This window comes from Misgurnus anguillicaudatus, chromosome 11 (genome assembly GCF_027580225.2).
Source record: "Misgurnus anguillicaudatus chromosome 11, ASM2758022v2, whole genome shotgun sequence".
In the NCBI taxonomy this organism is placed as follows: domain Eukaryota; kingdom Metazoa; phylum Chordata; class Actinopteri; order Cypriniformes; family Cobitidae; genus Misgurnus; species Misgurnus anguillicaudatus.
The window spans coordinates 1,627,134-1,649,591 of NC_073347.2; the positions used below are offsets into that span (position 1 = coordinate 1,627,134).

The 22,458-nt window shown below is 38.7% G+C and overlaps 1 protein-coding gene across 1 annotated transcript in view; it reads right to left on the reverse strand.

The window, feature by feature from the left end:
- The window catches only part of col21a1 (collagen, type XXI, alpha 1), a 114,171-nt gene that overhangs the window by 63,828 nt on the left and 27,885 nt on the right, over positions 1-22,458 (reverse strand). Inside the window, exons 10-16 of the mRNA XM_073872801.1 lie at positions 13,257-13,310; positions 13,113-13,166; positions 8,400-8,453; positions 4,786-4,839; positions 3,668-3,721; positions 3,534-3,587; positions 550-603 (exon numbers count right to left, since the gene is read on the reverse strand). Coding sequence (XP_073728902.1) covers positions 550-603; positions 3,534-3,587; positions 3,668-3,721; positions 4,786-4,839; positions 8,400-8,453; positions 13,113-13,166; positions 13,257-13,310 — 378 coding nt within the window. The remainder of the gene's footprint in view (positions 1-549; positions 604-3,533; positions 3,588-3,667; positions 3,722-4,785; positions 4,840-8,399; positions 8,454-13,112; positions 13,167-13,256; positions 13,311-22,458) is intronic.

A 22,458-nucleotide genomic window follows, 5' to 3' on the forward strand; every position in this document is an offset into this window, starting at 1 on the left:
TTTTTGAAACCGGAGAGGTTGAAACAAAACAAACAACTGCTCGGCCCCGAAGCAAAATGCGAAATACACTTCAGCTGCCGGCTGTATTTATACTCTCCCAGCGGATGTGGCCGGCATATGCAAATACTGCATGCCAATTTTCATTGGCTCGTTCTAGTTACACTCAAAGCAGATTGGTCTCTCTAGTGAGTTCCCAATTCATTGGTGATCGAAGTAACATCAAAGTGACTGACGAAAGCGAACTCATAGTTCTTAAATACTCTATGGGTAGAGAAAGATGATGAACCTGTATACTGTAAGCAGACATGCTCCCGAAGCGTCATAATCAAAAATGTCCTTGTAGACCTTTTCCTCTACAGATCAATTGCCAGCATGCATTTGCTGAGCCCCGTTGCTAAATCACTTACAGTTGTCGTCAGGTTATCCTACATACTCTAGAAAGGATCTCCTGGCTAGCCCAGATAAAAAGAATTCAACAGCAATTCTCATATGTGCGTTCACTGACTAAAATGCCTGCCAATGATCAAAGTACATTTAAGATACACTCACAGGATGTCCCTCTCGTCCATCCACTCCAGGAATTCCAGGTGGTCCTGGGTCTCCCTGAAAAGTATAAAATAAGATAGTCAGTCAACATTTTTTTCACAAGACATCAGGGCCCAAAGGTCTAAGACCACTTGTGAAAAACCTCCTATTTTGCATTTTGTTCTTATTACAGATTCTTTCTAGCATGGGAGCAATAAAATTACCTATACGACTATAATTTAATCTAACTGTAAAACTAATTTATTTTAGGCTAATGTTGAAGTAAAACAGTTTCACAATAATTAAGTCTAACACCAACTCAACCGAACAAAAAAAGAGCCCCTTCTCCAGCAAATCATTATTATTTCATTTAGTATTGGATCTTGGAAGGCAGGACTTGCTCGCTTTATCTGTAGCAGTTGAGAACAACCACTTTTTACTTTCAAATCAACAGATCAATAAACTGTTAGTTTTATAACGATAGTCTATAACGATACAATATTAGTTTCCACATCACCGAACGATAACGATCAATTTATGCTGATTCGCTCATGCATGCAGCACTCACGCAAATCACTTGCCTTTAATGGCATTAACTAATATTGCATATTTCTTATAATAAAAACATTTGCAATTGTTTACATGTCACTGAATATGTAAATATGTGCGGTTCTTGTTGCATTTACACAGCGGTTATGCAGCAGATGTCCTCAACATGCTGCATTTCACGTAACTCTAAACAGTGCAGACATCCCAATCTGCAAAAAGTCATTTCAGAGAGGTACCCCCCCCACACACACACACACACAAATAGCATAATATTTCTATAGGCCTTTGCAATTATTGGTAACACTTTACAATAAAGTCTCATTTGTTAACATTAGTTAATGTATTAACTAACATGAACTAACCATCAGCAGTTCATTTGTTACTGTATTTGTTAATCTTGGTTAACGTTAGTTAATAAATACAGCTGTATTGTTCATGTTAGTTCACGGTTCTAATGTTAACAAGATTTATTTTTATGTTTAAATTAACATTAACAAAGATAAAAAATGCTTTATAAGTGCAGTTTAATATTAGTTCATGTAACTAGTGTAGTAAACTAATGTTAACTAATGAACCTTATTGTAAAGTGTTACACAATTATTTGTTAATTATATTAAAATATGTAGATCACTTTTACTATTTATAGAAGCTGCTTATACTATTTATGTAAACTGTTTTTATTTATATTCCATTGAACAGGTCTAAAGAGTTTGTTGTTTTCATGTAGACTTTGCAACTAGTCTGCCTTTGTCCTAAAATGGGTCTTATATTTTCCATTTTTGGGGGCACTCTCCCAACTGCCATGGCACTCCTGTTTCTAGATACACTGATTAATTATGTTCAGGAGTAGACATAAAAGCCCGCCCACCCTGACAATTGATTGGTTGATTTACCGAAACAGGCCAATCAGGATGCTCTCTGTCTTACATGCACTTAATAAAGCACACTAGCATAAACATGCAACATGCACAGTCTCCCCCTTCCTCTCTGACGTGTGTGCGCTACACGGTTTGGAGCATGCACACTCTTGCTCGCTTGCTCTAGATCCGGCAGATTGTAACTAATTTGCGGGCTGTCAATATGCGGGAGACTCACAGAACTTCATTGTTTCTTTACCGTTATAGTTGTGGTGTGAACTCCGCTATTCTCCTTAATATAAAACAATTTTTAAAACTGTATTTTTTATAGTTATCATTATCATTATAATGTGAACAGCCCTTAAGACACTTTTTTAAAATGTTTTATGTTTTTTATGTGACCCATTTATAATTGAACTATTGTAAGAAAAGGGCTGGATAAATCAATACAGTGTGAATACATGTTCATTATAGACAGATATATAAACAATATCTACTTCAAGCACTTTCAAAACATAAGACAAATATCTCATGCCATTTCTTTATAGTTGCATGTTGTCTTAGCATGGCAAAATGTGATGGACATTGAAAATGCACATAAATAATCAAAATCAGACCAATGATTTTCAGTGAATTTCAATAAATCAAATATATTTTGCAATAATTGCTACAAGCCTAAATAAAGGATTTTTTTCTCATTTGAAACATGAGGTTCCTCACATATTGTTCCTGAATAATGCTATTGTTGCTGAAATAGCATTATTTTTTGGTGCTCATGAACGGCAAGTATGTTGTGAAACAAGCATTCATAATAAACAAGATGCTGGGAAAGAATGGCAGGACTTTAAAAGCTCTTGAACTGCTGGGGGAAAAAAATCAATGTTGCAACGATGTGTTTCCCAGCAAGTTTTTTTTATAGGTCTGGACTCAAACTTGAGGCAACAACTATGTCACAAACACTAGGCCTACACATGGCTTTGACAACAAAACTACTGATGTTTCTCAAAGCAAGGGGTATCATCAAAATACCAAATAAATCTTGAGCAGTACCATATGCTTCCTTTCTTTAATCCTTTTGGGCATAGCCTAATGGGTGTAAAACTATGAGCATTTAAGCATGATCATTTGCCAACATTATGATTATTAAATATGGAAACATTGATTAGCTCCCCATGACACCTACAGTTTCATGTTTTCTATGACTTTGAGGAAAGGAATTGCACGTAAACTTTAAGAAAGTAATGGATGTTTAAAAGATGCGTAACTAAGCAAACAATGAAAGGATTTATCAAATAGGCAACCACCAAAACTTGATGACAAGCTTGGTTTAATAAAAACCATCTGTTAGGACAGCCTAAAAGCAGACAGCATAGAGGAAATAATGGTGCAAAAGCTTTTATATCTCTCCAGAAGAAGATTCTGTCCTAGGATATTGTTTCATACAATCATGTCACATAATTCTGCAAGTTCAGGCCAGAGCCAGCCTCCTCAAAGAAAGGGTCAAACATTGCCAAATATTCTCAATTGTCCATGTTCACAGTTCACAATAGCTATTAATTGCTATTAACATTTAATAATGAGACAAGGTAAATCAGTACAGACCTTTTGACCAATTCCTCCTGGAATTCCAACTTTCCCATCTCGACCAGCTGCTCCCTTCATGAAAACACAAAAATGACATTAAAACTTAATAGTAAACTTTTCACTTTTGTGAGATGCTTGATCTGTATACTTACAGGCTGTCCTGGATATCCAGGTGGACCTGTGGACCCTGTATTTCCTTTTTCTCCCTAAAATAGATGGCATGTCTGTTAATGCTATAATACAGTCAATTAGAATCAGTACTGTTTAAACCAAAGTTAGCTCAATTAATTTGTGAAATATATTGGCGGTTTCCCAGACTACGTTTAAAATATGTCAGTAGCAGGCCTTAATCTTTACTATTACACAGCACTCTAGAATGCTTGATTCTGATTGGCCAATTATTCATTGATAACGATCCCTCAAAACAAGTTATGTCATCCAGGTACTGACCAGTCATCTTAACAGGTGCAGTTACATACACATAAAATCAATATAGCTATGTGTCAATAATAACAGATATGAGACTTTATTTATAAATGATTTAACCAAATGCATGTTCGCCTTAATAATGATAATAATAATAATAATTCATTACATTTATATAGTGCTTTTCTGCAGTACTCAAAATGCTTTACATATGAAAGGGAATTCTTCTTAACCACCATCAATGTGCAGCATCCACCTGGATGATGCTACAGCAGCCATATTGTGGCAGAACGCCCACCACACACCAGCTTATTCATGGAGAAGAGACAGAGTGATATAGCCAATTAGTTTGTAAGGGGATGATTAGTAGGCCAATTTGGCAGGACATTTTTTTCGTCAATGGAGGGAAAGAGTCAATGTCTCATCTGAAAGACATGAATAGCCATGTACTAAGGGGGATAATGTTTTGTCTCAATTTGTTTCTTTTATGTAAGGTTTGTTTGTAAAAATTACTTAAATGTCTATATAGAGCTAAGGCCTAGTCCTGGATTAATCTAAACATTGTGCACGAAACCGCCCGTGTATGTGCTCAGGTTTCTAATGTCAAATCCAAAGTGACTGTTTACACAAATACTCTTAGAAAAATATTGGACAGATTTAATGGTGGGTGGTATACAAAAGTGGCTATTAAATCATCATAGTATAAAATACATCTAAACTAAATTCAATAAAAATGTTGCCACAGTTATAATAATCATTGAAAAATGGATGGGTTTGAAACAGCTGCAGTAGTGGAAGTACACTTTGGCTGAAGTTAGTACAATTAAGAGAAAAGTACTCATACCATTTGACCATCTTTGCCTGGTGGCCCTTGTATGCCTTGATTGCCAACAGACCCCTAAAGAGAAAAAAACAGCTTATGTTTATGTTCTAACTATCCAGGTGAGTTTAAGCTTCAAGTGATTTAATATACAATTTAAATTAAGATGAACGCAGTATGCAACAGATTGTAGATTGGACACTACACTGTAAAAAAATCATATCAACAGTTTTTTTTTACTTTAATTAAAAAAATTACAAAACAAATAGGCCTACTTTTAACTTGTGTATAAGTTACTCAAACTATATACTAGTCAAAAACTTAAAATAGTAGGTTAAATTAACTAGTGTGACGTGAGATCAGAGTAGAATCCAACAGCAGAAGTTTATATAATCAATAATGGCAGACAAATCCAAGTGGTACTTGTGGTGGCAAAATTCGGGACAAAAATGTTAACCTGACTCAAAGGACCCCCCCATGTCTCAATGACCAGTGATTATACTCCAAGCCACATGTGAAACATGTGTCTCTACGATTTTCTGATGCAGTTATAAGGCTTTGTTTATTACGTTGCTTAACATTGTTACCATGACATTAAGATTTGAAGATATAACTGTTTTGAGTTTTTGTTGCTGGGGTGCTCAACAATGGTTGCTAGGGACGTGGCTTGATAGCTCTTTGAGGATCCCGAGAGACTGATTTAATGTTTGAGTAAAATAAGCCCACATCAGTGCTTTAAGTGGGCCGGAACGCCCCGGTACTCAGTACCGCCACTTCCAAAAATAGCTCTTAAGCGTACCACCACCTCTCCGTGCGCCCAGAACGTGCTTTTAGCGTACCGGACCGCTCATTTGCACATCTGTTTAAAAATCAGAGGTTTAATTTAATCATTTAGCTGCGCTGTGGCTTTTCAGAGCGCTCTTAATGTACGCTTCCTAATTCGTCCCACCGAGATGCAGAGACTACATTACCCATACACCCTTGCGTTTACAAGTTAAAAGCACATGCGTCGGTCAGTCAGTGTCAACGTGCTCTGGAGAGGTGTGTGTGAAACGCTCAACCACAGCTGCTCGGTTAAAATGAAAATACAATGAACACTTAATATGCCCTCCTTGTTTTAGACTCTGAGTAGTAAAAGAACAAGGTCAGAATCAGAGGACTCGCTGGCTGACATCCCACCAAGCCAGAATGATAGCTGCAGGTCAGACGCAAGCCTTTTGTAGGTACGTGATAATCTCCGCTGTCGCGGCTGTCAGTTTGGTTCCCCTCGAAGCAACTTCGGATTTCCTCAGGCGATGTGCAGAAAACATTCTTGAAATTGTAATATACATTTAGTTTAATTGCTAAACTACAAGTGAACGAAATTTCAATGAATTTGAATGACGTGCACAGTAGTTTTACCACCCGCAAAATGGAAAACATTGGGACAAAATAAATGACTTTCGAGTTTCAAATGGCCAGTATTTTGTTATTGTTATACTCTCTGAACAACTAGTTTTAGCATTTAACCATGCTGAAAATTTTACTCACATATCTACCTTTTTTCACATTTTATTTATGTTCAAAAGCTCTACAGTAGCTCTTTCTAACGGTATTTTTTCAAAATCCTTTTGCACATTTTATTTATGTTCAGTAGCTATTTCTAGCTCAAGCAAATCCACAAACTTAAGGATTTTTTATTTTTTACAAGGTCGTCTGTTGACTGCTGAATATAAAACCCCTTCAATATAAGAGTCGACCTAGGGGCATGGCTTAACATCTTCATAAGGATCCTGAGGAATTGATTCATTGATCACCATGTATTTCTATAGGGGTGCTTCTATGAAATCCTCACTCGGAGCTATGAGCTGTCAAACTTAGGTGTAATGTTAAGTATTTGGGTTTTTCCGGTGGTTTTTCGAACCCAGATAGTTTATAAAACTCATAGCACACCTCTCATCAATAAATCGATCAAATTGAGCCATCATTCATGGGTCTACCACAAACGTGTGGGACGAGTTACGCACCGGTTTTGTGCAGATGTAAGAAGAAGAAGAATATCCCTGAAGAATAATAATAGTGATGTTTTGCATGAATGCAAGCACAACTGATAAGAAAACAGTCCAACCAAACAACAAGATAAAGAGTGATCCAAAAAAAAAAAAACAGTAATCCAACAAAAACAGATGCAGAGGTTAAAACAAAGAAAAATAATAAGTTTCATTAAACTTGCACGCAGCATTATTTTACAATGTAGATACTATGTAGAAAAATTCCCTCTCACTGAGTAATATATCAATGCCTTGTCATTTGAACAAAAAAGAAAAAAGATACTTTTTTTTCAAAACCAAAGATACTTTCTCAAAAAAAAAAAAGATTTGAATATGGAAAGCCTCAAGATTACACAAGATGCCTATTATTCCTGCCTTCAATATTTTATTTCACAGTCAACAAGCTGACTCTCTAGTGCAGTAAAACTATCAAGTGGCGTAATAGCAAGGGTAGTAATTAGGGGTGTGCAGCAGAGTCAGTAGCCTCTTTCACACAGTAATTCTGGTAAATTACCTTGAATTTACCAGAATGAATTTACCAGTAAATACAACAATGTGCTGTTCACACACTGTAAAAAATACTTTGCTGCCTTAAAATTTTTTGTTAAATTAACTCAGATTTACAAGTCATGTCAACAGAGATGAGTTGTCACAACTAATAAAATATAGTTGAGAAAAGTCAACTTACCCGTAGTTATAACAACTCATCTCTAGTCAAGATAAATAATAGTAAGTTGAAAATTTGGCAGCAAAGTATTTTTTACAGTGACATTCCGTCTTTTTACCAGTAAGACATCATTCACACATGAGTATCAAAATACTGGTAAATTCGGTGAGAAAGCGGAAGTTACCTGTGACACGCCGCAAGCTGTTTTATTTGTAAACAATCCACGTCATTCATATCCACGGTCCGTATTTTGTTGTTTTCATGTTTGTGGTTAACGCTGATGGTCGCGAAGTTGCTCGTGTTCAAACAACATTGCATTAGGCGACGTCAAACCGAAACTGCGTCTTAAACAACAGTACTGTTTGCACTAGGCTTCACAGAGGGCATGCTAAGGATGTCAGCCATTCATAGCAAGTATATGGTAAGCTGTTTTAAACAACTTTGGTGAAGAAATGTAGACTTGAACTTCAGGTGTGCTCGACATTCAAGCAGCGTGTGTGTGGAAACGTCCACAAATAGTGCGGGGGTAAACGCGTCATCGGTATTATAACTTTATGATTGGCCCGAAGCTGTCAGCATGGTCTGACGTCGTCCGTTCGAAATGCCAGTAATCTATATTTTTTGTTCACACATAGCACTTACCGGTAAATCACTGGTAATCTAACAACCTGTCTTACTGGTAAATTGGCAGTACTGATTTACCGAAAAGTGAAAAGTAAACGTTTACAATACGTTTTGAAACACCTGGTATTGTGTGACTTCTCCTAGTGGCTTTTCTTTAATTTACTTTAGCAATTGTATCACATGCTCTCTGTGATGCCTCTTTTTTTATCAATAATTGCAGCCATTTCAATCGCAAAGTAATTTAAGACATGCTTTTTTCAGTGTTAAATATCGACGCAAATACCAAAAATAAAATAAAATAAATAAAAAAAACTGACCTTTTCGCCTGTTTTACCAGGTGGCCCAGGTAGGCCTGGAATACCTCTCTCACCCTAGAGAAAAACAAACCAACAATCAATAAACAAAATGATTCTGTTTTCCAGTTAGTTCAGAAAATATTAAGCACATTCTACATTGAATAAGCTAGTCTGAGTGATCCAACACAACTCATGGCAATTTGTACATATTTTACAAGATAGCTAATTTATATTAATTTATTCATCATTTTTTGTACGATTTGCTTTGGCCTCTGTGACATTAGGGTTAAGGTGGGGCTTCATTATTGTGAGATTAGGCTGAATGATCTGAAGTAACATATAAATTTGTACCTAATGCATGAAGAAATTAGAACTATAGTAAGTAAATGTATTATATGTCACTATAATAAAATAAACGTATAAACCATTCACTAATTTTCCCTAGTTTGTTGTACTTTATTTAATATTAATTGTATTGTTTTGAATTGTTCATGAGGAACCACATTAGGGTTACTACCTAACACTTTAAATGGGCCTGAACCGTGAGGAAGAGCTCAAAATTACCTTAAACAAAAGATTATGACTTCAAAAATTCTTTAAAAAAATATTTTTTAAGAGTTACTGGATACAGCAGAAGAAATCACTTTTAAGAGTAAGAAATGCATTCTTAAATTTGTTAAGATAATATTTTATATAAACTAGTGGAACAACTTCCAAACTATCTTTTTAATCATTATAATTTGCATTTATATAGCGCTTTTCTGTAGCACTCAAAGCGCTTTACATATGGAAAGGTGAGTTTTTTTCAACCACCACCTAGACTAAAAAATGTTGGACTGAGATTAGGCTTCAAAGTAAAATATGTTGAAATGTGAAAAAACCTTGATAAAGACAACTTTTATATGCATATAAATATCACACAAATAAAGACTTTAAATAGTATGGTTCTACAGCCATAGTTGTCTAGTTCTTATAACTCTAGAGCAGGGCTATTCAATTAGTTTGTAGTGGGGGCCAGTTCATGAAAAGCATCTCAAACGAGGGGCCGGAGATATATCAGTGATGATGGCTGGCTACATTTTCCTACATTTAAACATACTAATGTTATATTTTGAAACTGCATAACAACAAAATCAATGCATTGTACAATAGGCTTTTTCTACAAACATGTATTATGAAACTGCATTCGACAACATTAATGCATTGTTAGATGTCAAAGTAGGCTTTTTCTACATCCAGACATGTTCATATTTTGTAAGCTTTATTCTACATTTAAATAGGTAAATAAGAGTCATATCACACTCATTGAGAATTTAACTCATTTACTCACTTCAGTGCACATAACAAAAGAGTTTATAATATGGAACATAATTGTTTTATGCTGTTTTTTTATCAAAGCTAATTATTACAGTAGCCCTATTTAAACTACAACAGCCATCTTAATAATTGGCAAACATTAGGCTACCTTCTAATAAGACTAAATATGTTTTTAGATTTCGCAAGAGCAAGGTGTAACTTATGTTTGTCAGCACGATACGCATAAAGTGGTGAAGGTGCTGGGCTGTGAGCGATTGGCGCTGTTGCTCGTTTTATTGCATTTTTGTGTGAAAACGATGACTCGCATAATATTTGAGCCTTTGTCTGCTTTGAATTTTGGAGAAACGGCAGGATCTTTCTAGTTCACAAAAGCGTTTCAACGAGTTTCCTTTATTAAGACATCTAACGTTAATGTCATTGTGGATAAGCAAGTCATCATTGAGCTGACATATCAGACAACAATTTTCGGAAAAGACAGTATTTTTAAGCTGGAAATACAACAAATAAAGTTAAAACAGCCATAGAGTCCAGTCTCTTAACTCAGTGTTCCCCAACCTTTTTTCTGTCACGGCACAGTTTTAATAAGTAAAAAAAACATACGGCACCCCACTATACCAAAAAGCATTAAAAGAAATGCACAAACCTCTATTGCAATGCTTAAATGACTTGTTAACTGGAATATTTTACTATATTTAATGTAGAACTCACATTCAATGCAATACTCTTGTTTTGATGAACACAAAGATTATATCCTGGCTGGAATTGATGACATTGACATACGCAGTTGTAATTTTTAATTTTTCCACGGCACACCAAACAAGCTGTCACGGCACACTAGTGTGCCACAGCACAGTGGTTGGGAAACACTGTCTTAACTCACCACTGTCAGCTTTCGCGTCTTAACACGTGGGCACGAGCGGGGGAGGCTTGCGTTGTGGACCAAAGCGCGAATATAAACACATGACACAGCTGCTCGCACCAGTCACGTGACTCGTGCTCTGCACTCATGCTGTGAAACAGACGCATGCGCATCAATTCGTAACTGTAGGGCCCGTTGTCTAACTTACTAAATTTATTCTAGAAATGTCTTTTTTACAGACTACACAAAGGGCCGGATCAAATTACCTTGGGGGCCGGGTTTGGCCTGCGGGCTGCCAATTGAATAGCCCTGCTCTAGAGTAAAGTAAACAACATAGATTTGTGTTTGCAAATATCTTCTCAGTAGTAAATATTTGTAATGTGCTATGGCCCATCATCAGATATATATATCTAACAGAGGCCAGCTGTAAGCTGTGTCCTATTGCGGAACAGCAGCGCGACTTAAGGCTAGTAAGGCCATCCCAATTTGAAGGATTCGTCTCACATTAGATCCAAACTTAAAGTGCTGGCTAATGCTAAGCGTAAGTTTTCTAATATTGTTATTCACATTGGCACTAATGACACCAGACTCTGCCAGTCGGAGATCACCAAAGATACTATTAAAGAGGTATCTCAAATTGCAAAAACAATGTCAGACAATGTAATATGCTCTGGTCTCCTCCCCGTCTACTGGGGTGATGAGACGTATAGTAGATTAGTGTTGCTTCATGGCTGGATGTCAAAGTGGTGCCCACAGCATTACATAGGGTTTATAGACAATTGGAAGCATTTCTGGAGGAGACCTGATGTGCTAAATAGAGATGGCCTCCATCCGTCCCTGGAAGGAAGTGCTGTACTCTCTAGAAATCTGACCAGTAGTCTTACTTGTGATAATGTCTGACTATCCAAGGCCCAGGTCAGGAAACAGACAGATTGGCTTAAAGGATAATTCCGGTATTTAACACTTTGAGTCTCATTTCTGGTTTGTTTTGGATGAACTACAGTGATGGACACAGAAATTTTGACAATGGATCGTGTCTTGACTTTTCGACTCATTTAGAAGCGTCTCTTGACTGCTTCAGAATGGAAGTCAATGACCATGTACAAACATGTCATTAAAACAACACTTAACATTCATTTTCAAAACTGTACTACTCACCGAGTGGTTCATGGTGTTCGTGGATGATTAAAAACAAATATATTGGCGCAATGTATGATTTGAACTTTAGATATAACAGCAAGACGGTCAATTGATAATATTATTATAAAAATTAGAGAAGTCAGTGCAAAATGCGCGGTACGGTGGAATAGGTCCTGCCTTCTAAATAAAAGAGCCAATTGTCAAAGGTAAAGTCATTGCGTCTCACTGCAGAAGCTCCTGACTGGTAGCAATTTAATTAACGCAATTTTAGCGTCATAGAAAAAATGTATGCGACAGTTCATCTAAGTTTTTGTTGCTGTTTTTGAAATATTTTATTTAAATGTGAGTGTGGGTTCTCCGAGTCTCGGGTATCACCCACAATGTTAAACAGACCCGGGACCCGAAGTAATAGATTGAGACCCGACCCGGACCCGGCTGATCATTTAAAATATAGACCCGAACCCGTACGGGTCTTTGGGTCTCGGGTCTTCCGTGTAGACCTCTAATCTAAAGTATATTGTTTTGTGCTTTTTTATATTGTTTATGCGCTATAATGAAGATGGAGTATGTGTGAAAGCACAACAGGTGCTTGACGGATCCGATAGCATACGTAGCCTACTGCAATAAACAGGCGTCCGGCGGCTTTTTTCATCAAAGGCCGACAGGCTATGCCATTTGGGGAGAAACATACTCTCCCAGACCTGTCCCAAATGAAACACGCAGCCCACATGATTTTCCTCCTAGGTTTTTTTTCAACCCCTGGGGAGTCTGCAGACATTGGCTTAACCTAGCACCCTCTTACATACAGTACATTACATTTTTACTACGCTCGCAGTCGCTAGTATGGTTAATCTTTACCACTGTATTCTGCTGCTTATGATTTTTCTGTGTTTTTCCTGCATCTATTTTTGTAAAGCTGATTTACAATTGGAAAAGCGCTATATAAATAAAATTGCATTTAATTGAAAATAAAAATCATTGAAAAAGTGTGTTTTGTATTAATATTATTCAGTGTATGTTGCGTATATTTCTAAGGTTGATTAAATTGATATTCTGTTGGTTAGTTTAATCTACATAAAAGTATCATATTTTCTTAAATAAATTAATATTTTTTGTCCCTCTGAGGTCGCATCCTTAGAAGGTTGCAGCCTTTGAATTGGGACACAGTTATAGTGTGTGAAAGCTGTCCGCTGTGTAAACTTCACTTCCTCATGTCAAAAGCTGCATAGGTGCTATAAATCACTTAAAGGATTTTGCCTATGATTACAAGCCAGTGAACCACTTTTTGGCACCATTTTAGAGTGTATATTTTGCGTTCATAATCCTCAAGGATCCCCATAAGACTAAATATGTTACTACAATTTAAAGGTAAAATTAAACATTGAACCATACAAAAATGTGTACAAAAAAGTACTTACTGTTTCCCCAAGGCTTCCCTTTTCTCCCTTATGTCCAAAAGCTCCACGTGGCCCCTGTTAAAACACAGAGAAAAGTAGTATGATTAAATATACCATGTCGGTTTATGGTAATGTAATGTCAGGTATTTACAGCCTCATCCATACCTCTATGCCAGAAGGGCCTTGAAGGCCAGGGCTACCTCTAGAACCTGGGACACCCTTTAATAAAGAAAGAGATTGATACTGAGATACTGATCTGAAGCAAAGCCTCACAGTCATGCAAATAGTACATTTAAATATATATAAATTATAAATAAGAACACTGTTAAACTGGGTTCCCTTTTGCTGCGTCATGAAATTACATTATGGAAACACACCAGCAGCATGTGCTCATATGAAATCTTTGTACAACTATACGAAGCTCTTTTAAAGGTGCAGAGTGAAGACATCACAAGTGATGGCGGAACCGGAAGGTATAAACGGTAAGTGTAAACATTACGTGTTATCTTCTGCCATTTCAGCAAGCATTCTTTGTGATCTGTTTGTCCAAATATTGTTTGTCTGTCTTACAAATATATATATATATATAAAAATGGTAGTCAGTCATTAAAATGGGTTACTCCTTGTCTGTGCTTCTTACAGGCACGGATACCCATTAGCTTTGTTTGGGAGTGGAGCATGTCAATCAGCTCTTGAGAGGGCTCAATGTTAACACTGTGACTGTGCTGCTAATGCTGAGTTCAGACTGCACGATTTCAGCCCTGATTTTGAGTAATTGCCGACAAATGCCCGAAATCACAGGCAAATCGATGCTCGTGCACGTGAGTGACAATCACACAATGTGAATGATCAAAGACACGATCTCAGAGAATCACAGACAAGTCACTGACACCCGTGAGATATCTGGCATGCTAGATATCTGAACCAGTCAGCGATTCAAAATCATGCTGTGTGAAATGATCTGTGACCCGACTACTTTGAAAATCATGTAGTCTGATACAGTTAACGGTTCTACAAGTTAGCCAGAATCTCACAAAATCCTTCAGATAAATTAGATTACAAACTCCCTCTAATTTCCTGAGATGGTGCCCCGCGGTAAAGGAGGGAAGGGGGGAAACTCACCTCTAGTATCCTGTGTATGGCATACTACCCAATGGGTGCCCCGTGTGAAAATCACTACATTAATTGATGCCTGTGTCAAAATCACTAGAGTTCCCTTTGGTCTGCTGCAGATGCTGCAGTAGTGGGTCAAAAGCAAAGGGTTTTTCTTGAGGGGCAACCCAATTCAAAAAATCGGGTTAACGCACAGGTGACTTTGTTTAGGTTCCTGAAGAAGGGCCTGACACTAGGGACATAATGCCGCAGAGTAATAATTTTGACATATATGTCCCTCACAGGCTGGGAAGCAGTTGTGGAAGGCCGTACAACCAGGTGAATGTGGAGAGTGCAACATCTTCATAGGCACATATATTGTCCAGATATGTTAGCTATACTATAAGCATTTAAGTACTTCCTCCCAGTTCTCAGAGAATGTCATGCTCTGGTGAGAACAGACAGTATGACAGTGGTCTTATATTTAAATCATTAGGGAGGTCTGAGGTTGCAACGCTATTTCATGAATTCTGACATATTAACACAGTTCACGAGTTGGTTTCCTCATGCTAAACAAATGCAAAGTGTAAAAAAGCAGTTGGACGTGAGCATTTCTGTGCCGAATGCACATCGCCAGGGTTAGTACAAGTTTCAGAACGTTTTTTCGAATACGGGTCCAGCCGACGTTTTAGGGGTAAGCTATACGTATCACTTCTTTTTATTGGCACTTCAACTCAACTCTCAACTCCACTTTATTGATATAGCACCACTAAAAACAACGATTGTTGACCAAGATACTGTACATTAATCCATATTATTAAAAATAAAGTAAAACCAAAAAACATCATTTACACAAAAAAAAAAACAGGACAAATACATAAAAACACTCCAGACACCACAATATCAACTACACTTGTAAGCCAATGAAAAAAGTAGGTTTTGAGTTAAGCCTTAAACTGTTTTTGGTGCAGCCACAGAAAACGCTTGATCTCTTCTAGTTTTTAATTTAACCCGCGAAACATTTAACATTCTCTGATTGGATGACCTAAGTGATCTTCCAGGATTATGGATGGAGATTAAGGGGGCGTGCACACCAACGCTTTTACGCCCGCGGCCGGCGCATGTTTTCAATTGTTTTCAATGGAAGCTCAGCGTTTTTCAAATAAGCCAGCAGCTAGCGGTTTTCTTCCGCGCCGAAAACCGGCGCCCGGCGGTTTTTCCGCGCTCAGCGCTGAGCGTCGAGAGTTGAGAAATGTTCAACTTTGGAAGAAAAGCTCCGCTCGTCAATGTCAGTTCTCACGCGGCGTCCAATCACAGTGGAGGTGGGGCGGGACAAGTATCACAGCAACCAACCGTCTCACAGCTGACGTATCAGAGCTACCAAAGCGCTTAGCTGAAGAAAGCTGGCACTCAGCTGAAAAACAGCTGGCATTCGGCGTCCTCAAGGCGTTTTCAGCCGCGTTTAAAAGTTTTGGTGTGTCCAGCCCCTTAGTCAGCGATGTATACAGGAGCCAGTCCCTTGAAAGATTTAAAAACCAACATCAAAATTTTAAAATCAATTCTATAACGTATAGGGAGCCAATGCAGAGGCTTAAGCACAGGAGTAATATGCTCTCGTTTGTGCACAGCAGTAAGGATCCTAGCAGCTGCATTCTGCACCATTTGCAGACGATTAAGATTTGCTTGGTTGATGCCAACATACATGGAATTACAAAGTCAAGACTTTTTGCGCTATCTATAGGCGGAGTAGGCAAATGCCTAGGGCCTCAAGCTCGCAGGGCCTCCATAACCATTAAATCCATGTATGCTAGTCCGACAATCACAACTGACAGCAACAAATAAAGTTTTAAAGTAAGTTCGACTTTATGCGGCGCCGCAATCGCAAGAACCGCAGGCGGATGACAATAATATAACTCGAGAACGATTGATAGGCAGACTCCTCTGTAGGACTTCTTGACTCGCTCTCGCTGTGATTTGATATCATCCACCTGCGGTTCATGCAGCGCCGCATGAAGTTAAAGAAGCCTAGATGAACAGCATTCAAATCTCTGCAGCTGAATGACTTTGAGTGACGGTGAAAGCGGCAAAAGACAGTTCAGTACATGATGGAGGGATTTTGAAATAGTGCGTTTTAAAAATAAACGTAGCTTTTTTTTGTGTATCAAAATTGTTTCAGGACAGATTAAACTTGAGCGCTGCTGACTCTGTTTAGACACTTTGGGCCCTATTTTAACGATCTAAGCGAATTGTCTAAAGCGCACAGCGCAACGTCTAAATGGGCGTGTCCGAATCCACTTTTGCTAATTTAGCGACGGTAAAAATGGTTTCTGCGCCGAGCGCATGGTCGAAAAGGGTTGGTCCTATTGTAATAGGAGTATTTTGGGCGTAACATGCAATAAACCAATGAGAGTCTGAGCTCTCATCCCCTTTAAAAGCCTGTTGCGCTGGCTCAATGTTTAATCCCTATTTAGATGACGGACTTTGTAAACTGAAAAACTAAGCGGAGGAAGAAGATCCCCAGTTTAAGATTAATGTTAAATAATTGTGTTGTTTTTCACTTGTATTGAAATTGTTCTTTTTTTATAAAAACCTTTAAAAATCGTTTTCTTTTAGTCATGGAAGTAAAAAAGCAGGCTTGTAATTGCTTTAAATGTATGGCTATCCAATATCATCAAAAAATAATTTACAAGTATGTAAGATAAGGTTTGTACTCTAAAAATACTTTATTTGTAACAAACAGGAGATAAAGAACGGCTCTCCTCACGTTTCAGCACTTTGGACAGCGTTTTTTTAACAAAGAGTTTTTTTAAGGATTACACTGTAAAAAATGTCTGTAGAAATTACAGTATTAATGGGTATTACTGGCAACTAGCTGCCAGTAACTTACTGTAGATTTTACATTTATGTTATTTACTGGCAACATTTTGTTCAAAGTTAAATGAACATGAAACATTTTTTGACTTTATCTTCTACAGTAAGTTACTGGCAACCAGCTGCAAAATTACAGCAAATTTTTAGAGTGTACTTAAAAATTTTTCTCATCTCACCATATCCGCAGGTACAGAGTCATCATATACAATAAATCCGTGAGGTAGCATAAAAAAAAACATTTAAAAACAGATGCATTTGTTTAAAGGGACACAAGGCAGCATTTTTATGTTAATAAATCATCTTCGTAAGTCGGTATATGGTTAAATGACTCATTACATGACGAATGAAGACCCTCTCGCCCGCCCCTACCGTCTGTAGGAAGAATACCCCACTTGCAAGTTCGCTGTATCCGACCCGGTGTCATTCAGTCTCGTAAGGTCTCAGATATAGAAAGCATTTACTCCCAGACACTAGGGGGAGCTAGTAGAGAAATAATACTCAGACTTGCCTGGTGTGCCTTTAAAGCAAAGCATTTATTTACTTACCAGGCTGCAGGTGAAGCAGCTCTTTGCGCCTTCTAACGTCTCATAATTAGTCCTCATTTATGTCCAAGAGACTCAATAATAATCTTTTACATTCAATACTTTAATCTTTCATATTTAAAAGCATGTTTGTGCTGCTGCGCATTCGTGTACTTTGTGATAAGCAAACCCGCGTTGTCCTCCTGTTTAGCGCATGTTACTAATGCGCTCTTAAAATAACATAAAACATATTGTGCCATTGACTTTAGACTTTATAGCAGGTTTTTGTTGGTCAATGGCGTAGTCTATTTTAGTTGCCTCAAAATAGCAACGCGCCAACAATGCGCCTGAACACACCTCGTTTTTAGACCAGAACGCCCATGGGCGCAAAAGGGGGCGCAAATGCATTTGCTATTTAAACAACGCGGCGCTAAACGTGAAAATTAGGGTGGAAACTAGCGAAAGACACTTGCGTCACGCATTGCGCTGCATTGCGCCAGGTGTAAGATAGAGCCCTTTGAGTGCATGTGCACGATAGCATCGCATGGAAGATGATTATCAAAATATCAAGGTAAAAAGTTTGTATTTAAAGTCAAACAGCAAACAAAACTGGTGTTACCTAAGTAAACTGCCTGTATATCTTGTAAGTCCTCTACACTTTATTTTTGTTTTTAAATCATGAAAACACGATGCATATTTATTGAAAAGAAAAACACAATAAAATTTTTCTGCTTAGTAGTTTAATAACTTCCAGTGGCAGCTGATTTGTATGGATATTTAAGGTATAAAAAGGTATTGAAATACATATGAATATATCCATGGTCTAATATAATGTTATACTGTATATTGGTTCAGTAAGAGGGGAATTTCTCTTCATACCCCGCTTATATAAAAAACAATAAAAGTTTTCTAGGTGTTTATCTGTAGTTTTTTACAGTTAGGGTTTTTGCAATGTAGTGTTGTTTTTTAAATTTGGAGAAAGCAATGTTATCCCCATAATGTGGTGTTTTAGTTCCGCTTTTGGCGCTCGCGTGTAAAATCAAAATAAATTTATACTTTTTTATTTGGTCAGCACAGGGTGGCCACAGGGGTGGCCAGTGACATGTCTACAGAGGCACGGGCCACCCTTGGCCTCCGTGTAGAACCGCCACTGTCATCATGTTTGGGCTTGTTTCTCAGGTAACATTTTAGGCCCTATCACACATCCAGAGCAATGTGGCGCAAGTCGCGACGTAAGTGTTTTTTGCTAGTTTCAGCCCGAAAGTTATCACTTTCACGTCATGTGCCACGTTATTTAAATAGTAAATGCATTTGCGCCCATTTGTGCACCTATGGGTGTGCTGGTCTGAAAACGAGGTGTACCTTTGTACCTTGGTGAGATGAGAAACATTAGTAATAGGCTACTTTTATCAAAACACTCAGGCCACTGTCCCAGTGTTTAAATGTTTTAGCTTACTTTTGTCATTTGTTTATCTCCAGTTTGTTAGAAATATGGTATTTGTTTACACATTTGTAACTTAATCTTGTAAAAATTCTTTTTGAGATTACAGTGATCATTAATCCATACATTTTCAGCAATTAAAACAATGCTGTTTTTACTTAGGCTACTCTGTAACACTTTACAATAAGGTTGCATTAGTAAACATTAGTAAATGTAAACAAAAATTAAACAATAAAGTTTTTCAGCATGTATTAATGCTTGTTAATGTTAGTCAATGTCAGTACAGTTATTCATGTTAGTTCATTGCATGAATTAATCTTAACAGTTACAACAATTGATTGTATATAATAAATGTATTAGTAAATGCTAAAGTTAACATGAACTAAGATTAATAAATGCTGTAGAAGCATTGTTCATTGTTAGTTCATGTTAACTAATGCATTATCTAGTTGTTAACAAATACAACCTCATTGTAAAGTGTTACCGGCTACTGCATAACTGAATAAATGACTTTTAAAGAGAACCAAAACTTTATTACAAAAAATAACCATTTCAATCTTAAACTACATCTTTCTCCACTTACAAGTTTCCTGCTTACAAACTCTATTATGTAAATAGGGAATCCAAGATGGCGCGACTTGCGCAAGCACAACTGTCTTTTTAAGGGGAATGGGAGATTGGGACTCTCATTGGTTTATTGCACGTTAAGCCCAGAACACACCAAATGATGTTTTATTAACAAAGTTCGGGAGGAGCATGTTCAGATAATTAATCACAGGTGGAAGCACTCAGCAATTATACACAGGTGAAAACACTCAGCAATCAACCATAAGAGTGTACATATAGACTCAGCAGTCTTAGCTCGATCTATTGACAGTTTGCAGCATTAGTAGACTCCTTGGATCAGCTACCATGTCTCAATCTAGCTCTTCATCAGAGGAAGATGTAAACATCCCCAGGGATGCATTTTCTGATGTCGCCAATCCCACTACCATTCCTGCTACGCTGGACGTCACACCTGAACCCAAGGCTTCTTCTCGTGGCCGCACACCGGCCCGATCATCCCAGCATTCTCCAAGACGCCGAGGCCAGCCTTCCCCGGCTTCCTCATACCACTCAGCCACCCCGACTATCCCACCCATCGGGAAGTGGACCGTAGACAAGCGTTGGGTAACTTGGATATACAGGCTTCAAGAAAAATTAATAAAGCTGAGTTGTATGATCTGTATGTCTTCCTACAGGCTACTTCCAAGAAGACCCACAGACAGAGCAAAGCCCACAGGGCCCAAAATTCACCTGTCCAGCCACCTCCGTCGTCTGCCCGTTCAGAACACGGCTCGCTTCGCCAATCGAGTCACAGCAACAGGGCTCCAGTGAGTCTAGGCCACGTCATTGCCTCTGCCCCCGCAGCACCGCAATTGGCCAGGCCTAGCAGCCCCCCCTCAGCAGCTCAGCTTTATAACCCTCATAACCCTTTTCTTTTTCAGTGGCCTCCAGCTCCTGTCACAGACACTAGTGCGAAGCTATCACAGCTAGCAGCACAGGCTAATCCATATCAACCGTCTCTCTACCCACCAGGTTACAACCCCACCCACATACAGCAGCCTGCCGCTCTACCATCTCAAACAAGCGTGGGCCCGCCTCCGTTTGCAGCTCAAGCCCACACTTCATCCTTTTGTCCTTCACAACCTCCAACTAACTTTCATTCTCAAACATCTACAGGTCACCCAAGCACGATGCCGCCGCCGCCAACATTCTCAACCCCGTATTATACCCTTCTTAGCTCTTCATCTCAAACTAAAGACTATGTGCCAGGCTTAAATAAAATTTTTCCATTGTTAAACTAGCAAAAGTGGATTTGGACATGACCTTAGTGCACTTGCACTGTGCACTTTAGACCATCCGCTTAGATTGTTAAAGGAACAGTATGTAGGATTGTGGCCGAAACTGGTATGGCAATCACAAAACTTGTGACCAAAACTGGTACTGCAATCAAACAACTGGTGGCCACTACACAAAATGGTACACCAATACACCCACTTCCAAGACAGCTTGCTCTGTGCTTTTTACATCTCTAGTTTGAGAGAGCTGTGTCAGGCACGCTTGCCAGTGAACTGTCTAAGAGAAAACTTTGCCACTTTCGTGGAGTGGGTGTTGGAAAATAATAGAGTCTATTTCTTCAACTTCATCTCCAGCCCTACTCCCAAACCAGAGACCAGGTTGGAGGACCTGGGGCATAACCATCTGCCAGCTGTCTCTGGGGAGTTTCCCAAGTCTCCACCTCCATCCTCCGAGACCCTGACTGCACCTTGGCCCTTTGACCAATCAGCTCAACCTTGGCTCTTGGCTGCCTCATCTCCACAATGGCCCATCTTCCCTTTAGCTCCACCAGGCTCCCTCATCCCTCTAGCTCTGCCTTGGTCAGTCGTCATCCTGCCTCCACATCAGGATTCCACTCCTCCGGCTTCACCTCATCACTCCATCCCACAGGCTCTGTTGGGCTCATCTCTTACTCCATCTCCACCTCAGTCCTCGGTCGCTTTGGCTCCACCGTGGACTTCTGTGTCAGTCCCCTGAGCTTTCGGCTCCCTTAAGCCCTTGCCTTCTGGAACCCTGCCTTTCCCTGGGCTCTCTGTCTGCTTGCTCTGCCCAGGCACCATCACTCCACCCTGGCTCCTCCCTCTTGAGGCTTCACCCTGGGGCTTCATCCTGGCTGGTCTCTAGGTCTACATCTGGCTCATTCAGCTCCAGGATCTCCCCTGGTTCCTTACTCCGTCATCACCCCCCAGTTTTGTTGACTGTTTCTTCATTGTCTGTTGTCTTCCCCCCTCCCACCATTGTACTATAAGTACTGTAACATCCTTGTCTGTTCCCTTGTATGTTATCCCCAGCCGGACTTCTATTCCCATCATTCTTGTCACTCCCTCACCTGAACTGTGTTGTGTAATCATCCTCACCTGTCATCAATTATGTTTATCATCAATGTCTATTTACACTCACCGGCCACCTTATTAGGTACACCTGTCCAACTGCTTTTTAATGCAAATTTCTAATGAGCCAATCACATGACAGCAACTCAATGTATTTAGGCATGTAGACATGGTCAAGAAAATTTAAATAAAAAATTTAAATTATTTCTGTTTTTGCCATAGAAACAAGTCAACACTATACTTACGCCTGGTTTAAGTTCTATGTCGGACGTAAAGCACATTTTAAGTTCAGACTAGTCTTAAGAACAGGTTTATACCCATCCGGTGCAACCTCTGATCTTCAAAGAGGTAATAAGGAATTGTTTCCTCTCACAATAAGTCATTACAAACATTACGTTGACGGAAGTTGGTTAATTTAAGACACTATTTTATTTGAAGGATACGTAGGAGTGTTATCCAACATTTATGCCAAAAAAAAACCTTATAATTGGGAGCAGCAACATATGAGGTGT